The 17,617-nt window shown below is 51.2% G+C and overlaps 2 protein-coding genes across 5 annotated transcripts in view; both read left to right on the plus strand.

The window, feature by feature from the left end:
• Positions 1 to 17,617, plus strand: part of LOC125079411 (very-long-chain 3-oxoacyl-CoA reductase) — a 339,719-nt gene that overhangs the window by 238,612 nt on the left and 83,490 nt on the right. The window lies entirely within an intron of this gene.
• C10H11orf96 (chromosome 10 C11orf96 homolog) lies at positions 1,685 to 4,368 on the plus strand. The gene is made up of 2 exons (XM_047691440.1): positions 1,685 to 1,825; positions 2,806 to 4,368. The coding sequence occupies exons 1-2, from the start codon at positions 1,685 to 1,687 to the stop codon at positions 3,784 to 3,786; spliced, it is 1,122 nt and encodes a 373-aa protein (XP_047547396.1). The 3' UTR covers positions 3,787 to 4,368.

Consider the following 17,617-nt stretch of genomic DNA (forward strand, 5'->3'; position numbering starts at 1 on the left):
TCCAGCACATACTTGCAGTGGAAGGATCATGGGCTTTTGAAGTCCAGCCTTGCAATTTTGTTGATAATAATAATTCCTTCAGAAACTCGGTCTGCCTCTAGTCAGTTCCACGTGCCAGCAACCATACCCAGAGCTCCTTTCCTGTCTGAGTTATTAAGCCTGCCTGCCTTGCCCAACTCCTCTCTCTCTCATTGTAATGAAAGCTATCCTCAAGGCATCTAAAATAATGGACTTGAATGACAAGGCAACAGTGCTAATACAATACTTCGCTGCAGGGGCGATCCTTCTGCCTGGTGTCACAGACAAGCTTGGAGAGAGGCTGCAAACCACGACAGTCTGATCTTCTGCTCTTTGGACAAAACCAGCTGGGCTTTGCAGCCCTGACAATAGCGCTTCTCTGTATTAGCTCCCCTTCTGCTCATCTCTGCTTGCAAACTAGCCAGTCTCTTTGCTGGAGTCTCAGGCTAAAAGCATCATTGAGCAGCCAACATGTGCAAATGTTTTTAGCTCTTTGCAGCCATTTTTTTGGAATTACAGGCTCAGTGGTCATGTGGCCCATCTTCTCAATTATCACAGGTAATGTTTTTCATAAATGTTTTGTCACAGCATAACAAGGGTCACCAGCTTTCCATCCTCCACTCCTGGTTTCTGTACTCCTTACCACCTGTTGCCAAAGCCAGTGCCATAGATTTTAGGTTTTTATACGTGGCAGCTTTGCATTCCTGGTACCAATTTCTGTATTAGAGTATTGCTAAGCTGCTGTTAAAAGAAAATCCCAAATACAATGGCCTTCAGATTACATAAATTAATTTTTCTCTCACATAACATAGTTCTGATATGAGTATCCAGGCCTCGCCTGCATAGGTAGAGGACTTTGATGGCTAGCCAGCAGACTCCACAATGGCCCTACCCATCTCCAGCCTTCTCACCCCCAACTGCCACGTCCCGCGTCTACCACTTGCTCAGGCCAAATCCATAAAAGTCAACCTTGATTCCTCCCACCACCCCACGTAATCCATCAGCAAGTCTTCTCCTCCTATCTTCAGACACATCCCAAATATGGCCTTTTCCCGCCCTCTCTTCCCCCAGTCCGCATCTTCAGTGTCTTGTATCTGGGTGATGGTCTCGATCTTGTAAGTGGGTTCCCTTCTTCGTCCCCACCCCTCTCCAGTCTGAGCCTCCCATGGCAGCTGGAGTGAGCTCTTAAAACAAGAACTGAAGCATGTCACCTGCCCTAGACTCCCCAGTGCCTTACCGTTGCCCTTAGAATAAAATGCTGTCTCCTTAACATGGCCGTCAAGGCCTTCTGTGACTGTCCCTGCTTCTCATTGCCCCCTTCCCACTCTGCTTTAGCCACATGGCTTTTCTCACTGGCTCTTCCCCTCCTTGGTGCATTTGTCCTAGGATTCCCTTTGTCTGAAACACACTCCTTACGCTCTCACTTGGTCACACTCTGGTTCCTTCTTTGTATTCCATAGGACAAAGGGCTTCAGTGTAAGTTAAGAGGGAGGGCTCAGGAGAGGAGTCACCCGGGTTTGAATCTCAGCTCTGCTGCTTACTAGCTGTGTGACCTTGGGTAAGTTGCTTACCTGTTCTGTGCCTTGGTTTTTCTATCTGTTAAGGACAATAATAAAAGTATTTGTTTCCTAGAGCTGTTGAGCTAACACATAAAAAGTATTAGAGCATGGCCCGTATTAAGCTCGTAGCAGTGACACTATTGTCCCTCAGCGTCACCTTAAAGATCGACCACTCTGAGAAGCTTTTCCTGCCCCCGCCTTCTGCACCTTTCTCCATCTGCATCTCTCCCACATCACCCAAGATCAGGGTCTTGTTTTGAGATTTATTGTCTGCCCCACACACTGGGATGTAACCCCTGAGCTGGGACCCAGGAGGTCCTTAATGAATCTGTTGAACGGCTGTGGAAGGAATGGAGGCCAAATCCCACTGATTCCCTCCTTTCCCAGTGGCCCTGTGAGCCTGGCTGGGTGCCTGTGGAAGGGAGTGGGGAAGATGGATGCAGGGTTCTGTGCCTGCCACCCTTGAGACCCATGTGGTCTGGGGTGGGGGGTGCTCACAGTTCCTTCTTGGGAGTCAGGGAAACCAGGGGACCTGCTCTCAGAAGCCCCAGGGGCACTGGTAGGTACCAGCCCTCAGCACAAGGCAGTAATAGCACCGGCTGGTTCCATCCATTACTAAAGGACTAGCTACTTATCCTCTCTGTGCCTCCACTATGTCGTATGTAAATTTGGGAGAATACCAATTACCTCACAGGGCTGTTATGAAGATTAAGTAGGGTAATATATGTAAAACGAAGCTCCCTGGGTGGTTCGGAGTGAAGCTCTCCAGATTGTAGTTATTATCATTGTTATTAGTGCCTATCCAAGTGTCATTCTTCTGAGCATGAATAGGGGGCTGGTGCCTGGGGGACCTGGGGGTGGGGTTGTGGGGAGACGGAGCGAAGATGGCTAGGGAAGGGGAGAACCGGAATGGAATAATCGGGCTGTGTTTTTATTCGTCCATGGCTCTGTGCGTGTTTGTGTGTGTCTATGGATTTGCGTTTGTCTGGGGAAGGGTGACGAGGATCCAGAGAAGAAACCCAACCTTTTCTCCGAACTCAGTTCTGGGGAGCTAGGTGCCCGGCTGTCCCGGCGCCCGGCTCTCCCCGCTCCGAGGAGGGCTGGGAGCTGCCTCCACCACGCGCCCAACGCAGAACCCGCGGCGGAATCACCAGCGTCTTGAGTGTATGCATTTGGGATCTGGGAGGGGGAAGGGGACCTGCGCCGCCGCGGCCACCACGGTCGGTAGCAACTTGGGGATCCCAGGACGGACAGCGGCAGCCCGGTGTCCGCCGATCCGAGCCCCCCGCCCCTCATCCGCCGGCTCTCCGGCCACCCCGCCCCGCCGCGTGCTCCCGGGGCCTCGGATGCTCCCGGAACCCCGCGGGCGGGGCCTGCCTTCCGGAGCCGGGTTGGCTGGGGGCGGGCGGGCGGCGCTGGGGAAAGGGCCGTTACTTTCCCAGAGCGGCGGGGCGACGTCAGGCGGAAGGGCGCGGGGCGCGCACGCTTTAAATGGCATTCGCTGTCATCCGAGCTCGCGGCCGTGTGGGCAGGAGCGGGCTATATAAGCGGCGGGCCGGGCCGCCGCGGGGCAGACGGTGACTGCCGCGGCGGCGAGCGCCCGGGAGCGCAGCCCAGCAGCGCGCGCCGAGCCCCGCGGCCCCCGACGGGCTCTCCCGCCCGCCCTCCCGAGAAAACGCCGACCCGGGCCCGCGAGGGCCGCCGCCACCCCGCAGCAGATTTGGATCCCCCGCCCGGCGAGCCCCAGGCTGCTGCCTCCCGGGGGGCCCCGGCGCAGCGGCCGCCCCCCGAGAGCCCCGGCGCCCCGCCGCCCGGCCCCGAAGACGCCGGCAGCGCCATGGCGGCCGCCAAGCCCGGCGAGCTGATGGGCATCTGCTCCAGCTACCAGGCGGTGATGCCGCACTTCGTGTGCCTGGCCGACGAGTTCCCGCAGCCCGTGCGGCCCGCCAAGCTGTCCAAGGGCAAGGGCCGGCTGCGGCGGCCGCGCCAGTCCCGCTTCAAGACGCAGCCGGTGACCTTCGACGAGATCCAGGAGGTGGAGGAGGAAGGGGTGTCCCCCATGGAGGAGGAGAAGGCCAAGAAGTCGTTCCTGCAGAGCCTGGAGTGCCTGCGCCGCAGCACGCAGAGCCTGTCGCTGCAGAGGGAGCAGCTCAGCAGCTGCAAACTGAGGAACAGCCTGGACTCGAGCGACTCCGACTCGGCCCTGTGAGGGGCGCTGCCCGGGGACCCGCGAACCCGGCCTCAGAGGGCCCGCGCCCGGCGCCCCGGGGGCCCGCGAGCACCGGGACCTCTCGCCGGGCTGCGAACTGCTCCGTGCGCCCCGCGCTGCGCCGCTCCCGGGCCGGAGCGCGCGGGGCTGCCGGGGAGGGGGGCCGCTTTCTTTGCCCTTGTAAATGTTTATTTTTTAACTCTTCCCAGTACGGACTCTGCCGTGAGTGTGTGCGGGAGGCGCGCCCGCGCTGAGTCGGCGCTGGGTCGCCGGGGCTTCCCCGAGAGCCGCTCCACGCCCTTGTCTGAGGGTCTGCAACTCCGAGTCCGCTCACCGCTCCGCCGTGCCCCCCTCCCCAGCGCTCACCCGTTCACACTCACGCCAACACACTCTCGCTGAACACTTTTATAATTGTTAGGCGCGGCTGATGGGACTTGGGGCGCAGCTGCTGCTGCGGCCGGAGGACTGATATTTATTTTTGCATTGCGATGGCTGACGGCGTTTATTTAACGATCTTTTTACTTGGATATGTCTGTGAGGCTCCCGAACGGAGACAAATAAAGTCAATATATTTGCACAGTGCATTTCTCCAGGCTCTTGACTTCTTGAACCTTCGGGGCTCAGGCTCCTGAGACTGGGGGAGGTGGGAGAAGGATGTGGTTGGAATGGGGGGTGGGATCCCCGGGTAGAGGTAACTCCACAAACTTCAATCACCGGAACGAGGTCGCGCCCGGGGTTCCCCGGGGCCGTTACTCGCCTCCCCAAGTGGATCCATTCCCGGCTCCGAGCGCTCCTGCCTCCCTACTCCGTTCCCCATCGCCGGCGTGCGGGATGGAGGGAGACGCCCGTGAGGCGAAGGTCGGCGCCGTGAGGACAGAGAGAACGTTCCTTGGTGAGGTTGACTTCTCAGGGAGGCCGGGTCAGGGTCATCGTCCCGCCTTCACCGCAGAACACCGTACTCCCTCGGCGCCCCTTCCAGGCGGCGGGTGGGGCGCTGCCCGAAGCCAGCAGTGGGAGACCTGGGAGGGGATATTTGGGTGGTGGGACCCGACAGAGTGCTGCGTGTCCCCTGCGCTGACTCAGCCCCGTGCCGGGCGCCCCTGCACTGCCCCCAAGCAGACAGTGGCCGTTTTGGTTCTTCGTCCCCTTTCTCCAGCCTCCTTGGCCCTCTTCAGGGCTGTTCAAGGAGAGTGGGGCATGTCTTTGGTCAGAGCCTGAAGGGCGCTTGGGTACCACTGAGTCTTCCCACCCCCTCTGTTTACAAATGAGAAAACAAACTTAGGGGAGAGGGAGAGGCCACACAGAAAGTAGTGGCGGCGCAGTCAGCTGTCCTGACTCGCGTCCAGGGCTCTCTCCATCATGCCAGTCCCTTTCCAGTGTCTCCAGCAGCTGCCCCGCACCCTGCCTACACCCTAAACCCTGAGTTGGCAGTGTAACACTATCACCTGGCAGTAGGTGGCGATCTATGTAATAAACAACATCCGGTGGAAGAGGGCAGGTCCCGGCACTTGGGGCCCCCACCCAGCCAAGCCCTCCAGGATTGCTCCAGATCTGACCCACGGAGCCAGGCCCTGGACGCAGTAGTTCAGAGATCCGTGCAGAGTTTGGGAGCTTTCCCTCCTCCGCCTGCCGCTTCTCCGGAGATTGCAGTTTCTGTTCTCGGGTGCCCTCTCGTGGTGGGGCTGGTGCTGGAGCTCAGCTCAGCCCGCAGGGCATCTGTACTGCCTCTTGACACCACGCCTCTCCTAGCCCTGGACTCTGCAGAAGAGGGGAGCCGAGGAAGTGAAACAAAGAAACAAAAATAGAACCCGCAGGGCCTGAAAGAATGTTCTCCCATCTAGGAGGCCAGCCCAGGGCCTTGGGGGTCTTTGGCCCTGCTTAGCCCAAGGGAACACACTGGCCACTGCGGTCCCAGGCCACAGCTTCTCTGTGCTTGGGGTTCCTGACAGAAGGCCCTTAACTTCAGCAGCCACAGCCTGGCCATGCAGCCATGAGTTCAGGCTTTGATTCCAGCAGCATGGCTAGGCTGGTTTGAGCTCCTTGGGGAGAGAGGGGGGCTGGCTGAGACTTGGAACGGTACCCCCAACCCAGCCCTGTTCTAGTCCCTCATCTTCCTCCCCTGTCTTATCTTCCGTCTTTAGCAGTAGGTTGTGTTTCTGCTGTTTAAGTGGTGGGTGCCCCAAGCCTTCTTGGGAGGATGGTTCCACACCCTTCACGTTCGAGATCCTAGCTGGACGGCTCCCCTCTGGGCACTGCTCCCCTGCCGGTACCCTTTGCCCCCTGAGAGCCTCTTCTGTTCACCTTCAGCACTGGCCCCAGCTGAAGACCTACGTGAAGTGTCTCTTTGGGTCACCCTGGCCAGTCTCCGGGGATTGCCGTGGGATCTGTCACATATCTGATCACTCTAGTTCTTGTTTAGCCTCTGGGAGGGGCCAGCACCCAGTTGGGGCTTCCGAAATGTTTGTTGGGTTAAAATCAATAAAGGGGCAGCAAAGAAGATTGACGCCTATCTTGACTATGTCCTGGTGGGCTTTATTTGTTCATCACAATAAAAAGTTCCTTATACTCCCACCACCCTGAAATAAATATGTGATTTTGGACATTATGCATATTTCTTTTCTTTTACAAGACAGGTTTATGCTCTAAATACTACTTTTAATCCGCTTTTGACTTACCTGGGTTTGTGTTTTACACCCGTATGTATGGCTCTACTTCATAATTTTTATAAAATTCTCTTGAATAGATACCAAACACTTAATTAAGCCAATTTTCCTCCTTTTGGTATAAAAGTGATGTCCTATTTGTCCCAGTTTCTTAATATCACCCGTAACTAGCAGTGAGTTCTAAGGGTTGGATACAGGAAGATGTTTAGAAGAGGCAGTGACCCCGAGAGGGCCTGGGGGAGGGAGAGGAGTTTGGAATGCTCTATTATCAGAGCGAGCAGGCTGGGGCAGGGGTGCTGGGGCCCTCTGGTTCTGCGCATGTCCGCCATACACAGAGGAAGAGGGCAGATGAGGGATCGGGGTGCTGCTCCAGGGTCCCTGGTGAACTTGCAGGACTCAGCGGCTCCTTGTGGCTTGAAGGCGTTCCAAGGCAGCACACAGCTCCAAGGAGGCAGCTGGGCTCGGAGGTCAAATGGTGGAAGAGGAGGAACCAGAGGGAGAGAGATGGGCCGAGGGAGCAAGAGAGCATGAGAACCAGCAAGGCAGGGAGGAATAAGTCCGCTTGGGGAGACTCGGAGACCTCCAGAGATGGGAAAGTGCAGAGAGCTATACACTAAAGACTCAGGAGCCCCGGAAGGTGTCAAGAGATGGAGAAGAATCGGGGTGACCGTTGGAGAGAGAGAAGAAAGGCGGGTGGGTAGGGGGAGGGGCCCCCAGAGAGTAGGAGGGAGGGAAGGCGGCTGCGAACGAACGTGCTGGGCACTGGGGGAGAGAGAAGCCAGAGACAGCGCCTCTCAGGAGCTGTAGAGCCGGCGTGTGCCTGGGGTGGGTGGAAGCCTGCCCAGCCGTCTGCCGTCTGCCGCCGGGATTTACAGGCTTGTCCAAGGAGCCGCCTTCTTCCTTCCCTTCGCCACCTGGGCCTCAGCCCACAGTCCTAGCCTGGGTGATGAGTTTTCAAACAAGCTGAAGCCCAGGGGAGGTAACAAGTGGCCGTCCCAGGCCTGGCCAGCAGTCTCTTGTAAATATTTCCCTCCGGGCCTCGGGGAGACATTTATCAGGGTGCCTCTCGGACTGGTTTGCAAGCCAGCTCGGCCTCTGAGGCCACTCGCTGCGGGGCAGAGAGAGAAGGCCTATCTGCTGTCCCAGGGAATTGGGGTCTGCTGTGGACTTGGGATTCCTTCCTCAGGGAGCACGTGTGGAGTACCCCTAGACCCACTGAGCTCTGGCAGAATGGGGAGGGGATAAAGCAAGGCTACCGTTTAGTGGGTACCTCCTGCTGGAACTCGACTTTCGTCCTGATAACATTTCTCCGGCATTTCACACATGAGGAAACTAACAAGGATCAGAGAGGTTCCGTTTCTCGCCCAATGCCACACAACTTGTCGGTGGTGAGCACGGGGGCAACCCAGTGCAATTGTTTTTCTTTTTTAATTTCAGAATTTTTAAATCCTGTGCTCTGTCTAGAGTATGAGCCCCAGATCTAACCATAACTTCCCATGGCAGCCGTGAGAAATGGCCTTGCAGACTTCTTGGGACAGACACAATATTGATCAGAGCAGCCCTAGCTCTGACATCCATCCCATCCCCTCCCCCCACGAGCTGCTTCCCACCAATGACCATGTGCACAGCTGGGGACACTAGGGCAGAACCCTTCTAGGAGACACCGATTTGTTTCTTGGTCGGCTTTGGTTTGAGGATTTCCCAGTGGCTCTGTTGAAGCTTTCTTAGATTGCCACAGTCATCTCTCCCTGTCCCCTTCTCTCGGGATCGCTCTTGCATGGAGGCCTGCCCTGCTGACTCCCTCAGACCTTCACTGGCTCCTTCTAGTTCATTTCCCACGTGCATGTCTCCTAATGACATCCTTGCACATGTAACCCTCTCTGGGCCTCTGCTTCTTGGAGACTCTAGGCTAGCACACCCTTCTGTCCCCCAGCAGCTTCCTGGGGTTGCCGTGCGTCTCTCCCAGGCACCCACCGGTACAGGCTGGGCATCATTTTAGAGGGTACTATAGAGTACATTCTGGATATGGCAAAGTTGGCCAAGCAAACGTGTGTCATTGTGGTCTGCTGGCCCAGCATTCTGGATGGGCAATAAGTGCGTGCCTGGGGTGAGAGGGCCAGGGCCTCCCACAGAGACCAACGTCCTCTCGGCTTATGCTCAAGGCCATGTGAGTCATGAGGACAACCTGCCCATTCAACTCCCAGGCGCAGGGAAGGGCCTGCCAATTGCCCACCAACACTGATTTCCTGCTTCATCCAGGGCACACAGCCAGCCTCTAGGTCCCTCCTGCTTGTGGGTCTCTCAATGTGATTACATTCTTGCCAGTGGCGTATACTAGCAAGGGAACTGGGTTCCTCCCAGGTCTTAGCCTTAAATCGAACCCTCCTACCACCCCACCCCACCCCCGCCCTCTTTCCCCTTCCCACAAGTGGGAACGTGCATGCGTCTGCGACCCAGCAGTGATCAAACTGCTGAGGCCAATGGCCTAGAGGATGACAGGGCAACAGGACGGAAGGCCCCCAGGCTCCTGGATGACCTTGTGGAACCCAACAGCCTGCCAATCTGGAATGGTCACCAAAGACTATTACATGTGAAACACCTTTCCATCTTCGTTGAGCCACTAAATCATTATAGACTCTCATTCTTACAGCCGCCTTCCCTGACCTAAATAAACAGAAAACAATACTGGTATACTGGCAGTTTATTACTGCTGTTTTAGCAAAACCCCTACAAGATGAGGCATTGACTTAGTGGTTTTGCTGCAGGTGGGAAGGGTACAGGCATTGCAGGCTGGGAAGTTGGATAGTCTTGTTATACCTTGGAAAAACAGCAATAAAACCATTTTTATGATGCTTGGGAAGGCTGGTCGTATACTGGCTGAGTTCACAGCTCTAGGAGAAGTGGTTAGAAAGAGCTGGAATATTAGTGTATACTGGTTGCTGTTCTTTATGACTTTCAATAGATTATTAAAGAAAGACACGATAGATGGAAAGGAATAGAGAGTATCTAGAAACATGGTGCCCGAGAGGTGAAAGCCCTTTGTTATCCACATAGAAGGAAATCAGTTGTTGAGGCTCAGCCTTTCTGGAAGACCACCCAGGAGGCCCCGTACAGGATCCAGCCCGAGAGCAAGGTTAGGTTAAGGGTATTGTCTTCCCACTCAGACTTATTGTTTTAGAATTCCCCCGAGTAGCCCGAATCAAAGTTAGCTGGGCCAGAGCAGGAAACAAAGTAATAAAACAGACTTCAAACTCTGCTGAGAAAACATCTTTGGGTGTGGTTATTGGCACCTGGAACTAACTAGAAGCACCTAGACCAGAAGCCTTTTGAAGGCATTGCCAAGAAAAGTAGGAATTGACCGGTGATTACAATTGTTTGAGCCCCAAGGAGGTCAGAACTTTTAACACCTACTTCAGAAGTGGTCACAGAGGATGATGGGGAAAGGAGAATTTTCCAGAACTGGGTTGGCCAGATTAGCCTCATATGCCAGCGCGAGTCCTCACCGGTTGCTACTAAAATTCGTCATGTACCAGTGACTTCTTTTTTAAAATTTTAATTCCAGTATAGTTCACATACGGTTATCTTGGCTTTATTTGTGCAATATAGTGATTTAGCAATCTAAAAAAATTTAACCCCTCTCCTATTTTACCCATCCCCATACCCCTTCCCTCTGGTAACCATTGTTTTGTTCTCTATAGTTCAGAGTCTGTTTGTTTGGTTTTTTCCCTCTTTCTTTTTCCCCCTTTGCTCATTTGTTTTGTTTCTTAAATTCCACATATGAGTGAAATCAAATCGTATTTGTCTTTCTCTGACTGCTGACTTAGCATGATATTCTCTAGCTCCTTTCATGTCATTACAAATGGCAAGATTTCTTTTTGCTGGCTGAGTAATATTCCATTATATGTATCTATCCCTTCTTTATCCATTCATCAGTCGATGGACACAGGGGCTGCTTCCGTATCTTGGCTCTTGTAAATAATGCTGTTATAAACAGGGGTGCGTGTATCCCTTTGAATTAGTGTTTTTGTGTTTTTTGAGTAAATACCCAGTAGTGCAATTACTGGATCATAGGGCAGCTCTATTTTTAACTTTTTGAGGAAACTCCATACTGTTTTCTACAGTGGCTGCACCAGTTTGCATTCTCCCCAACAGTGCACAAGGTTTCTTTTTTCCTCAACAACACTTGTTTCTTGTGTTTTTTTGTTTGTTTGTTTTGGTTTTGTTTTTGTTTTTATTTTAGCCATTCTGACAGGTGTGAGGTGGTATCTCATTGTGATTTTGACTTGCATCTCCCTGATGATGAGTGACGTTGAACACCTTTGCATGTATGCACTGGTGACTTTTCAGTGTTTCTCTTCTTCCCTTTTCCACATGAGAATCTGTGGTTTCCCCATTCCTGTCCACCAACGTATTTGGGTGTGCAGGGAGGGGGCCATCGGGGGGTGGGGTGGGATGGTGTGGACGGAGGAGCTATCTTGAAATTTACACGTTCCTGGGCCAGGAAGAGCTATATGTGGCTCTAGAGAGGCCTTCCTTTTTCCCAATAAACTGTCTCCGGTAGCCAGTTGGACAGACCAGAGTTGAGACTGCTCACGATCCACTGAAATCCATTTTCTCCATCTTTCTCTGTACGCGACTAGACCAAATCTCTCAGGCCCCCTTTGCCGTGAGCATGGCCACGTGCCGGAGTTTCCCGGAATAAGCAAGCAAGCAGGGCAAGCCATGCTGGGCTGAGGCTTTGAGACCGTGGGCATGTCCCTCTTGTTCTTCCCAGAAGAATGTAGGCCTCCCTGCAGTCTGCCTTTGACCCAGCATGAAAGCAAGGCCTGGGGACCTCATGACACTGAGCTGCCTGTGGAGGTGGGATGGGGACTCAAGACAGGCCACTGGCGGAAATGAGCTCCTGTCCTCCCCCAAACCATTGTATTGCCACTGGATCTCTCCGCATCAGCTGGGCCTTCCCCTCCATCTGCAGCAGGGCCAGAGGCTGTTCCCCACCAATCTGACCCAGAACAGATTTTCCCACACCAGAAAAATGTCCCATTCTCCTGACTGGGATGGGGACATCAGTTTCCCACCCCAAATAGGCTCCCGCAGTGGGGGCGGGGGAGGACGACAGGGGCTCAGGACCGGGACAGGAAGCAAACAAACTGTGATCCCTAATAAATCACCCAGGGAATTGTTTTTCTAAAGAAACCACAAAAGCCCATAAGTGTTTAGGCCCCAGAACAGCCCTAAAGGAAGACATATTTGCTGACATCCACTGCAGATGAGGACAGAAGACAAGGGAGGATCTTCTGGAGAACTGAACATCCCCGCCCTGGTCAGGGGTCCTTACAGTTCCTGTCCAGGACTGGGGAGCATTGCCCATGCTCATCTTCTGTAATTGGTACCTATCACAGTCTTGTTCTCTTGGCTTCACCATTGCCCATTGGTCAGGCGGGTGGGACAAATGAATTGTCTTGTAGCCTACAGGTCCTCAGACCACAAGGAACCACATCTGAACCTGGTAGAGGGGTCTGTGCCTCACTCAGAGATCTGGAATACGGTAACTTTGGTGTCTCTTGGGGAGGAGAGTTGAGTGTATCCGACTCAAGGGGGAATGAGCACACTCAGGTGTTTAGTTGCTACTGATCAGTAGTGGTCCCCTAAGATCTGTTCTGTCCTTTATCCCAGGCACGACTCAGCCACTCTCAGCCTACCCCACGCCTTGGATTTAGTTTTACCCAGTGACAAATGGCAAGTTTTCTCTAATCAAATGTGAGGGTGAGTTGTATCTGCCACTTGTGAACCCAGGTCTGCAATTGTGGGCTTGCTAGCTCTGTGATCTCACCTCCCTCCTGCTAGGATCAAAGTGGGCATATAGTGGTCATTTGGCTTCCACCAAGAAAAGGATGGCATGGTCTTAGGGGATGACAGCGCCCCAACCTTGAAAAGAACTTGGGCCTCTGAACCACTGAATGAAGAGAACCATCTGCCGTCCTGGATTGTTACAGGAGAGAAAAATAAAGTTCTTTCTTGTCGCTGGCATGGTGCTGCAACCCTCTCATGTTATAGCCGGGCTGCCTTAGTGACCATACTACTTGGGCAATGAGAGATGAGCTCCAGTCTCCTGCTCACATGCTCTGAGTGTCCTTGCACTGCTGTGGTTAATCTGGTAAATTCTGGGGCATCTGCTGCACAGGCGTTCACCGTTGTATCAGCATTTGAGTGGCAGCTGATACACGATCCTTTCCACTGTGCTTAATTCTCTTTGGACCAAACTGCACTTTGTTTGATACTTAAATCATGACTTCTGCTAATCATTATTTTTTTTTTTTCTTTGCCTGGTATGGCTTTGTTTGCCGTTTAGTTTCAACCTCTTAGGTGTATCTCTTACGTACCGTGGAGAGTTGGATTTTATCTTGAGATTTAATCTGAAAAAAAAAATGTGTATTTTAAAAATTAGTTAAATACAGACCTGTAACAAGTAAAGAGGTTGAATGACTAATCAAAAACCTTCCCACAAAGTCTCAGGCCAGATGGCTTCACTGGTGAATCCTACCAAATATTTAAAGAGTTAAAACCAATACTTCTCAAAATCTTCCAAAAATCAGAAGACAAAGGAACACTTCCCAGCTCATTTGATGAGGCCAGTATTCCTTTGCTACCAAAGCCAGACAAGGAAATGTTCTTTGTCTGGGTGGCAAAGTCAGTTAAGCATCTGACTCTTGGTTTTGGCTCAGGTCATGATCTCATAGTTGTGAGACTGAGCCCCATGGGCTCCCTGCTCAGCTTGGAGTCTGCTTAAGATTCTCTCTCTCCCTCTCCATCTGCCCCTCCCACTGGTGGTCTTTCTCTCTCTCTCCCCCTCTAAAATAAATAAATCCTTGAAAAGAAAAGAAAAGAAGCTATGAGAAAACTACATGCCAATATCCCTTATGAATATAGATGCAAAATTCCTCAACAAAATGCTAGCAGACAGAACCCAGCAGCATATTAAAAAGGATTGTACACCAGGACCAAATGAGATTTTTTTCAGGAATGCAAGGATGGTTCAACAAACCCATCATCTTTCCATCATAAAAACATTTAGCAACTAGGAAGAAAAGGCAACTTCCTCAACACGATATGAGACACTTATGAAAAACCCACAGCTAACATCATACCCAACAGTAAAGGACCAAAAGCTTTCTCAGAGATCAGGAACAAGGTAAGTATGCCCACTCCTGTCACTGCCATTCAACATCGCACTGGAGGTCCTAGCCAGAGCTATGAAAATTCTTATTGAGGAAGGCTTCTTTGTATTTTTCCTAGTGTTTGCCTTCATAATTATAATACTGTAGAGCAACCTTAGTTCCCTGTATATCAGGCAGTATCTGTTAATCTCCTAGAATGAGCAATGAAAAATTGGCTCATTCCCCCCATCCCTTCCCTCGATGCAATGCAAAATGATCTCTATACATGTTTAACTTTGTATTATTAATAAACCATATTAAATATGCTTCTACTATTTGATTTCTCAGTTCTTTTTTTTTTTTTTAAGATTTTTTATTTATTGATTTGACAGAGAGAGATCACAAGCAGACAGAGAGGCAGGCAGAGAGAGAGAGAGGGAAGCAGGCTTCCTGCCGAGCAGAGAGCCCGATGTGGGACTCGATCCCAGGACCCTGAGATCATGACCTGAGCCGAAGGCAGCGGCTTAACCCACTGAGCCACCCAGGCGCCCCGATTTCTCAGTTCTTGATGTTGTTCTTTAACTCCCAGCTATCACAGACAGGGCCATGAGGAAATGTTCTCTATTCTCATCTTCTTTCTACTTTCTCCTCTCACTTCTGATTAGATACGTTATTCCTATATTATGGCAGCCTGTATACATTTACACAAGCAGATGCCCAGGCTTCCTTTTATCTTCGATCTACTTTTTTTTTTTTTTTTTTTTTATAGAAACAGATCCAGAAATGACACAGATGAGGGAATTAGTAGGCAAGGACATTTATTTTTTTATTTTTTTTATTTTTTTTTAAAAGATTTTATTTATTTATTTGACAGAGAGAGATCACAAGCAGGCAGAGAGGCAGGCAGAGAGAGAGGAGGAAGCAGGCTCCCTGCTGAGCAGAGAGCCCGATGCGGGGCTCGATCCCAGGACCCTGAGATCATGACCCGAGCCGAAGGCAGCGGCTTAACCCACTGAGCCACCCAGGCGCCCCTCGATCTACTTTTAAACATATATTTCATGCTTGCTCCAGGTCCTCCTTTTGCCATGGCTTCCCTGGTCACCTCCTGGTGGTCTCAGTTTGTTCTCAGGTAGTTCCCTCAAGAAGGTCCACGCACACGATACTCCCCGAGTTCCCGCATGTCTAAGAATGTTTGTTTGTAGCTTTTATGCTTGAGGAACAACTTGATGGCACATAAAATCCTTGCATACCCTATGAGGGTTGTGCCACTGTTTGGCATTGAATAATGCTGGGGCCCGCTCGATTTTGTCCCTGTACGAGTGATCAGATTTGCTTTTTGGTTTTTGTTTATTTGTTTGTTTGCTTGGCCTGGCTGCTCACAGGCTATCTTCTGTATCTCTGAAGTCTGGTAATTTTATCAGGAGAGTTTTGGAAAGGACTGTTCTAGGCCCGCGTTCTCTGGCACACATGGTGTTCTTCATAGATTCATATATTTTATTTCAAGCATGTTTCCCTCAATGCTATTCTCAAGTATTCGTTGTATTTCATTGTTTTGTGTTTCACGTCTAGAGATTCCAATTATGTATTTGTTGGCTCTCTTGTCTTTTGAAATACCTATCATTTTCTCTCTAATTAAAAAAAAAAACACTTTTTTTTTCATTTTGTCTTATTTGGTCACTTTCCTGTGTCTGTCCTCCATTTTTATTGTGTTGTGCCTGAGTCCTCCACCCAAGCGCATCCTCGTTTCTGAAATTACTTTGTTTTTTCTTATCCTTCCGTTCTTCCAGTTCTCCCTTCATCTCCTCCTATTGCCTTTCTGTCTCTTCCCAGAGTTGTTCCGTTTCCGCTTTGGGGGCTTCCCTCCCAGAGGCACTTGTTTTAGTAAGATTTGTTCCTTCGTAGAACAATGTTTAGTCAGATTTTTTCATCTATTCTGTGGGAAAATCTTTTTCCCTGGTCATTGTTCTTTATGTGGCAGGCTTTGCCGATTTTCCCACCCCACTTTTTTTTTTTTTTTTTTTTTAGCGTCTTTGTATTGATTCTGTGCTAAGTCAATTAGAAAAAAATTATGTGCCATGAAATGAGTTGGATTTTCATGCCCCGGATATTAGTAGAAGGTTCTTTTAGGGAGTATAGCTTTGCTGGCTCTTTCTGAGATTTGCTGCCAGTGGGTCATTGTACTATTTTCTCTGGACCTTAGTTGCTTCACCCCACCTCCCACCACCTACAATAAGCCTTCCCATCCCTACTCTGGCTTCTCAGATCTGTGGCCTGTGTTCATTATGATTATCATCCAGGTTCATCAGTTCAGGTTGGTGGTTCTCAACCGGGAGCAGTCTACCCCTTAAGGGATATTTAGCAACGTCTGGAGACATTTTTGGTTGCCACAGTCCAGACTGGGGAATGATGCCCCCGGCATCTGGCGGGTAGAACCCGGGGATGTTGCTGAACATCCTACAGTGTATCAACCCATACAACAAAGAATTACGTGCCTGAGGTTGAGAAACTCATCTCTGCAGTGGGCCCTTGGTTAAAGGTGAAGTATTTTGGCCCAAGTTCTTTGCAGTTGGCCATTCCTGGGCTGGCATGCTCTTCGCCTCTCCACCTTCATGGCTTTTGTGTGAAATTTTTGTTTCCACCAGTCTTTATGTATTTTTGAATCTGTGGTTTATGTAATGGAGTCCGTGTTATTTTTTTCCATTTATCTTTTCACTTTCTGAACGTCCAGGAAAGAAGAGGGAATTTGCTTCTTCCTGCTTCGACACTCGTACCCAAATCTCTGCGGGGTTACTTCAGTCTACAACTTCGGCTTAGATGTTTTTGTCGAACCAGGGAATGTGAATTCAAGTTTCAAAACCACCGGCCGCGCACTTGAGTTTATGAATTCTCAGGGAAAATGCTCGCCTCCTCAACTCAGTGCTAAGATCTCTTTGTAGGTTTTAGTGGGGATGATGAGTGGGGCAGGCGGTGGTGGTGGTAGAGGGTTGCGCTTCTAGTTTCTCCCTAATCTGATGGAGGTCAGCTTTGTGCAGGGCTAGTATCTTCCGTTAGTTTCCCACTTTGGCTTGACCCTTTTTCTCATCTTTATTGGCCCATCAGAACCAAAGCCAAGGTCACATGATCTGACAAATGCCCTCAAGGTGAAAGGCAGCCCTTCTGCCCTGCCCACCTCTCTGGGCTCCTGATTTCACCTGGATTTTGACTTCAGAATGTTTTATATTTTCTTGCCAGATCCTTGATTAATTTTTAAAAATTCTTATTTTAACCAGCTTTTTTGTTGTTGTGGTTTTCAGCATAAAAATCAGTGAGCATCTCTGGTCCACCATCGTGCCCCCACACAAAAGTTCTGTCCTTACCCCTCTGAGCCTCTACTTCCTCCTTTCTAAAAGGGGAGTCATAGGAGAGGTAGTCTCCAAACCTCCTATGAGGATTAGTGAGGTAATAAACGTAAACCAACCAGAACGGTGCTTGGCAGATGGGGGGGTGCCTTGTGAACATTAGTCGTTCCCTTTCTCTTTTTTCTGGTCCCTCCTTCCCCTTTCCCTGCAGTGGGAGAGAGTCCCCCTGGACAGCAGATCCCTGGTCCCCAGCAAGCCCTGCTGGCTACGGGTCCTGTGGGGACCCCACATCCTGCCCACGCCTCAGCTTCTGGCGCCAGCATCTCAGCCCTACGGAGCTTTCACTGTTTCCTCTCACTGTTTCCTCCCACACTGGCCAAGGGCCAGGAATAATGTTTCTCGCTGTCAGCACCCTTCCCCAGCCCGCCGGAAATGGCTCGGTCTGCAGAGAGGTGCAGCCACCTGGGCGGGTTAGCCCGGTCTGCAGCCCTGGGGTCACAGCTCCCTCTCCTCCCCTCTGCCCTGCACGGCTCCCCCAAAGAGGCATGGGGGCAGGGGTGAGGTGTCCTTGATTTTTTGACAGCTTTTAATTTCTAATAATCTCATATTTAGGGAAAGAAGGTGCAAAAATAGTAGAAAGAACTTTTGTATGTCCTTAACCCAGACTTCCCAA

The sequence above is a fragment of the Lutra lutra genome, chromosome 10 (assembly GCF_902655055.1).
Source record: "Lutra lutra chromosome 10, mLutLut1.2, whole genome shotgun sequence".
In the NCBI taxonomy this organism is placed as follows: domain Eukaryota; kingdom Metazoa; phylum Chordata; class Mammalia; order Carnivora; family Mustelidae; genus Lutra; species Lutra lutra.

Bases quoted from the DNA above. Each gene is read 5' to 3' on its own strand.
- C10H11orf96 (XM_047691440.1), top strand. From the start codon at position 1,685: ATGGCCCGTATTAAGCTCGTAGCAGTGACACTATTGTCCCTCAGCGTC. The intron at 1,826-2,805 runs GTCTTGTTTTGA...CACGGTCGGTAG, and splicing joins CCACATCACCCAAGATCAGG to CAACTTGGGGATCCCAGGAC.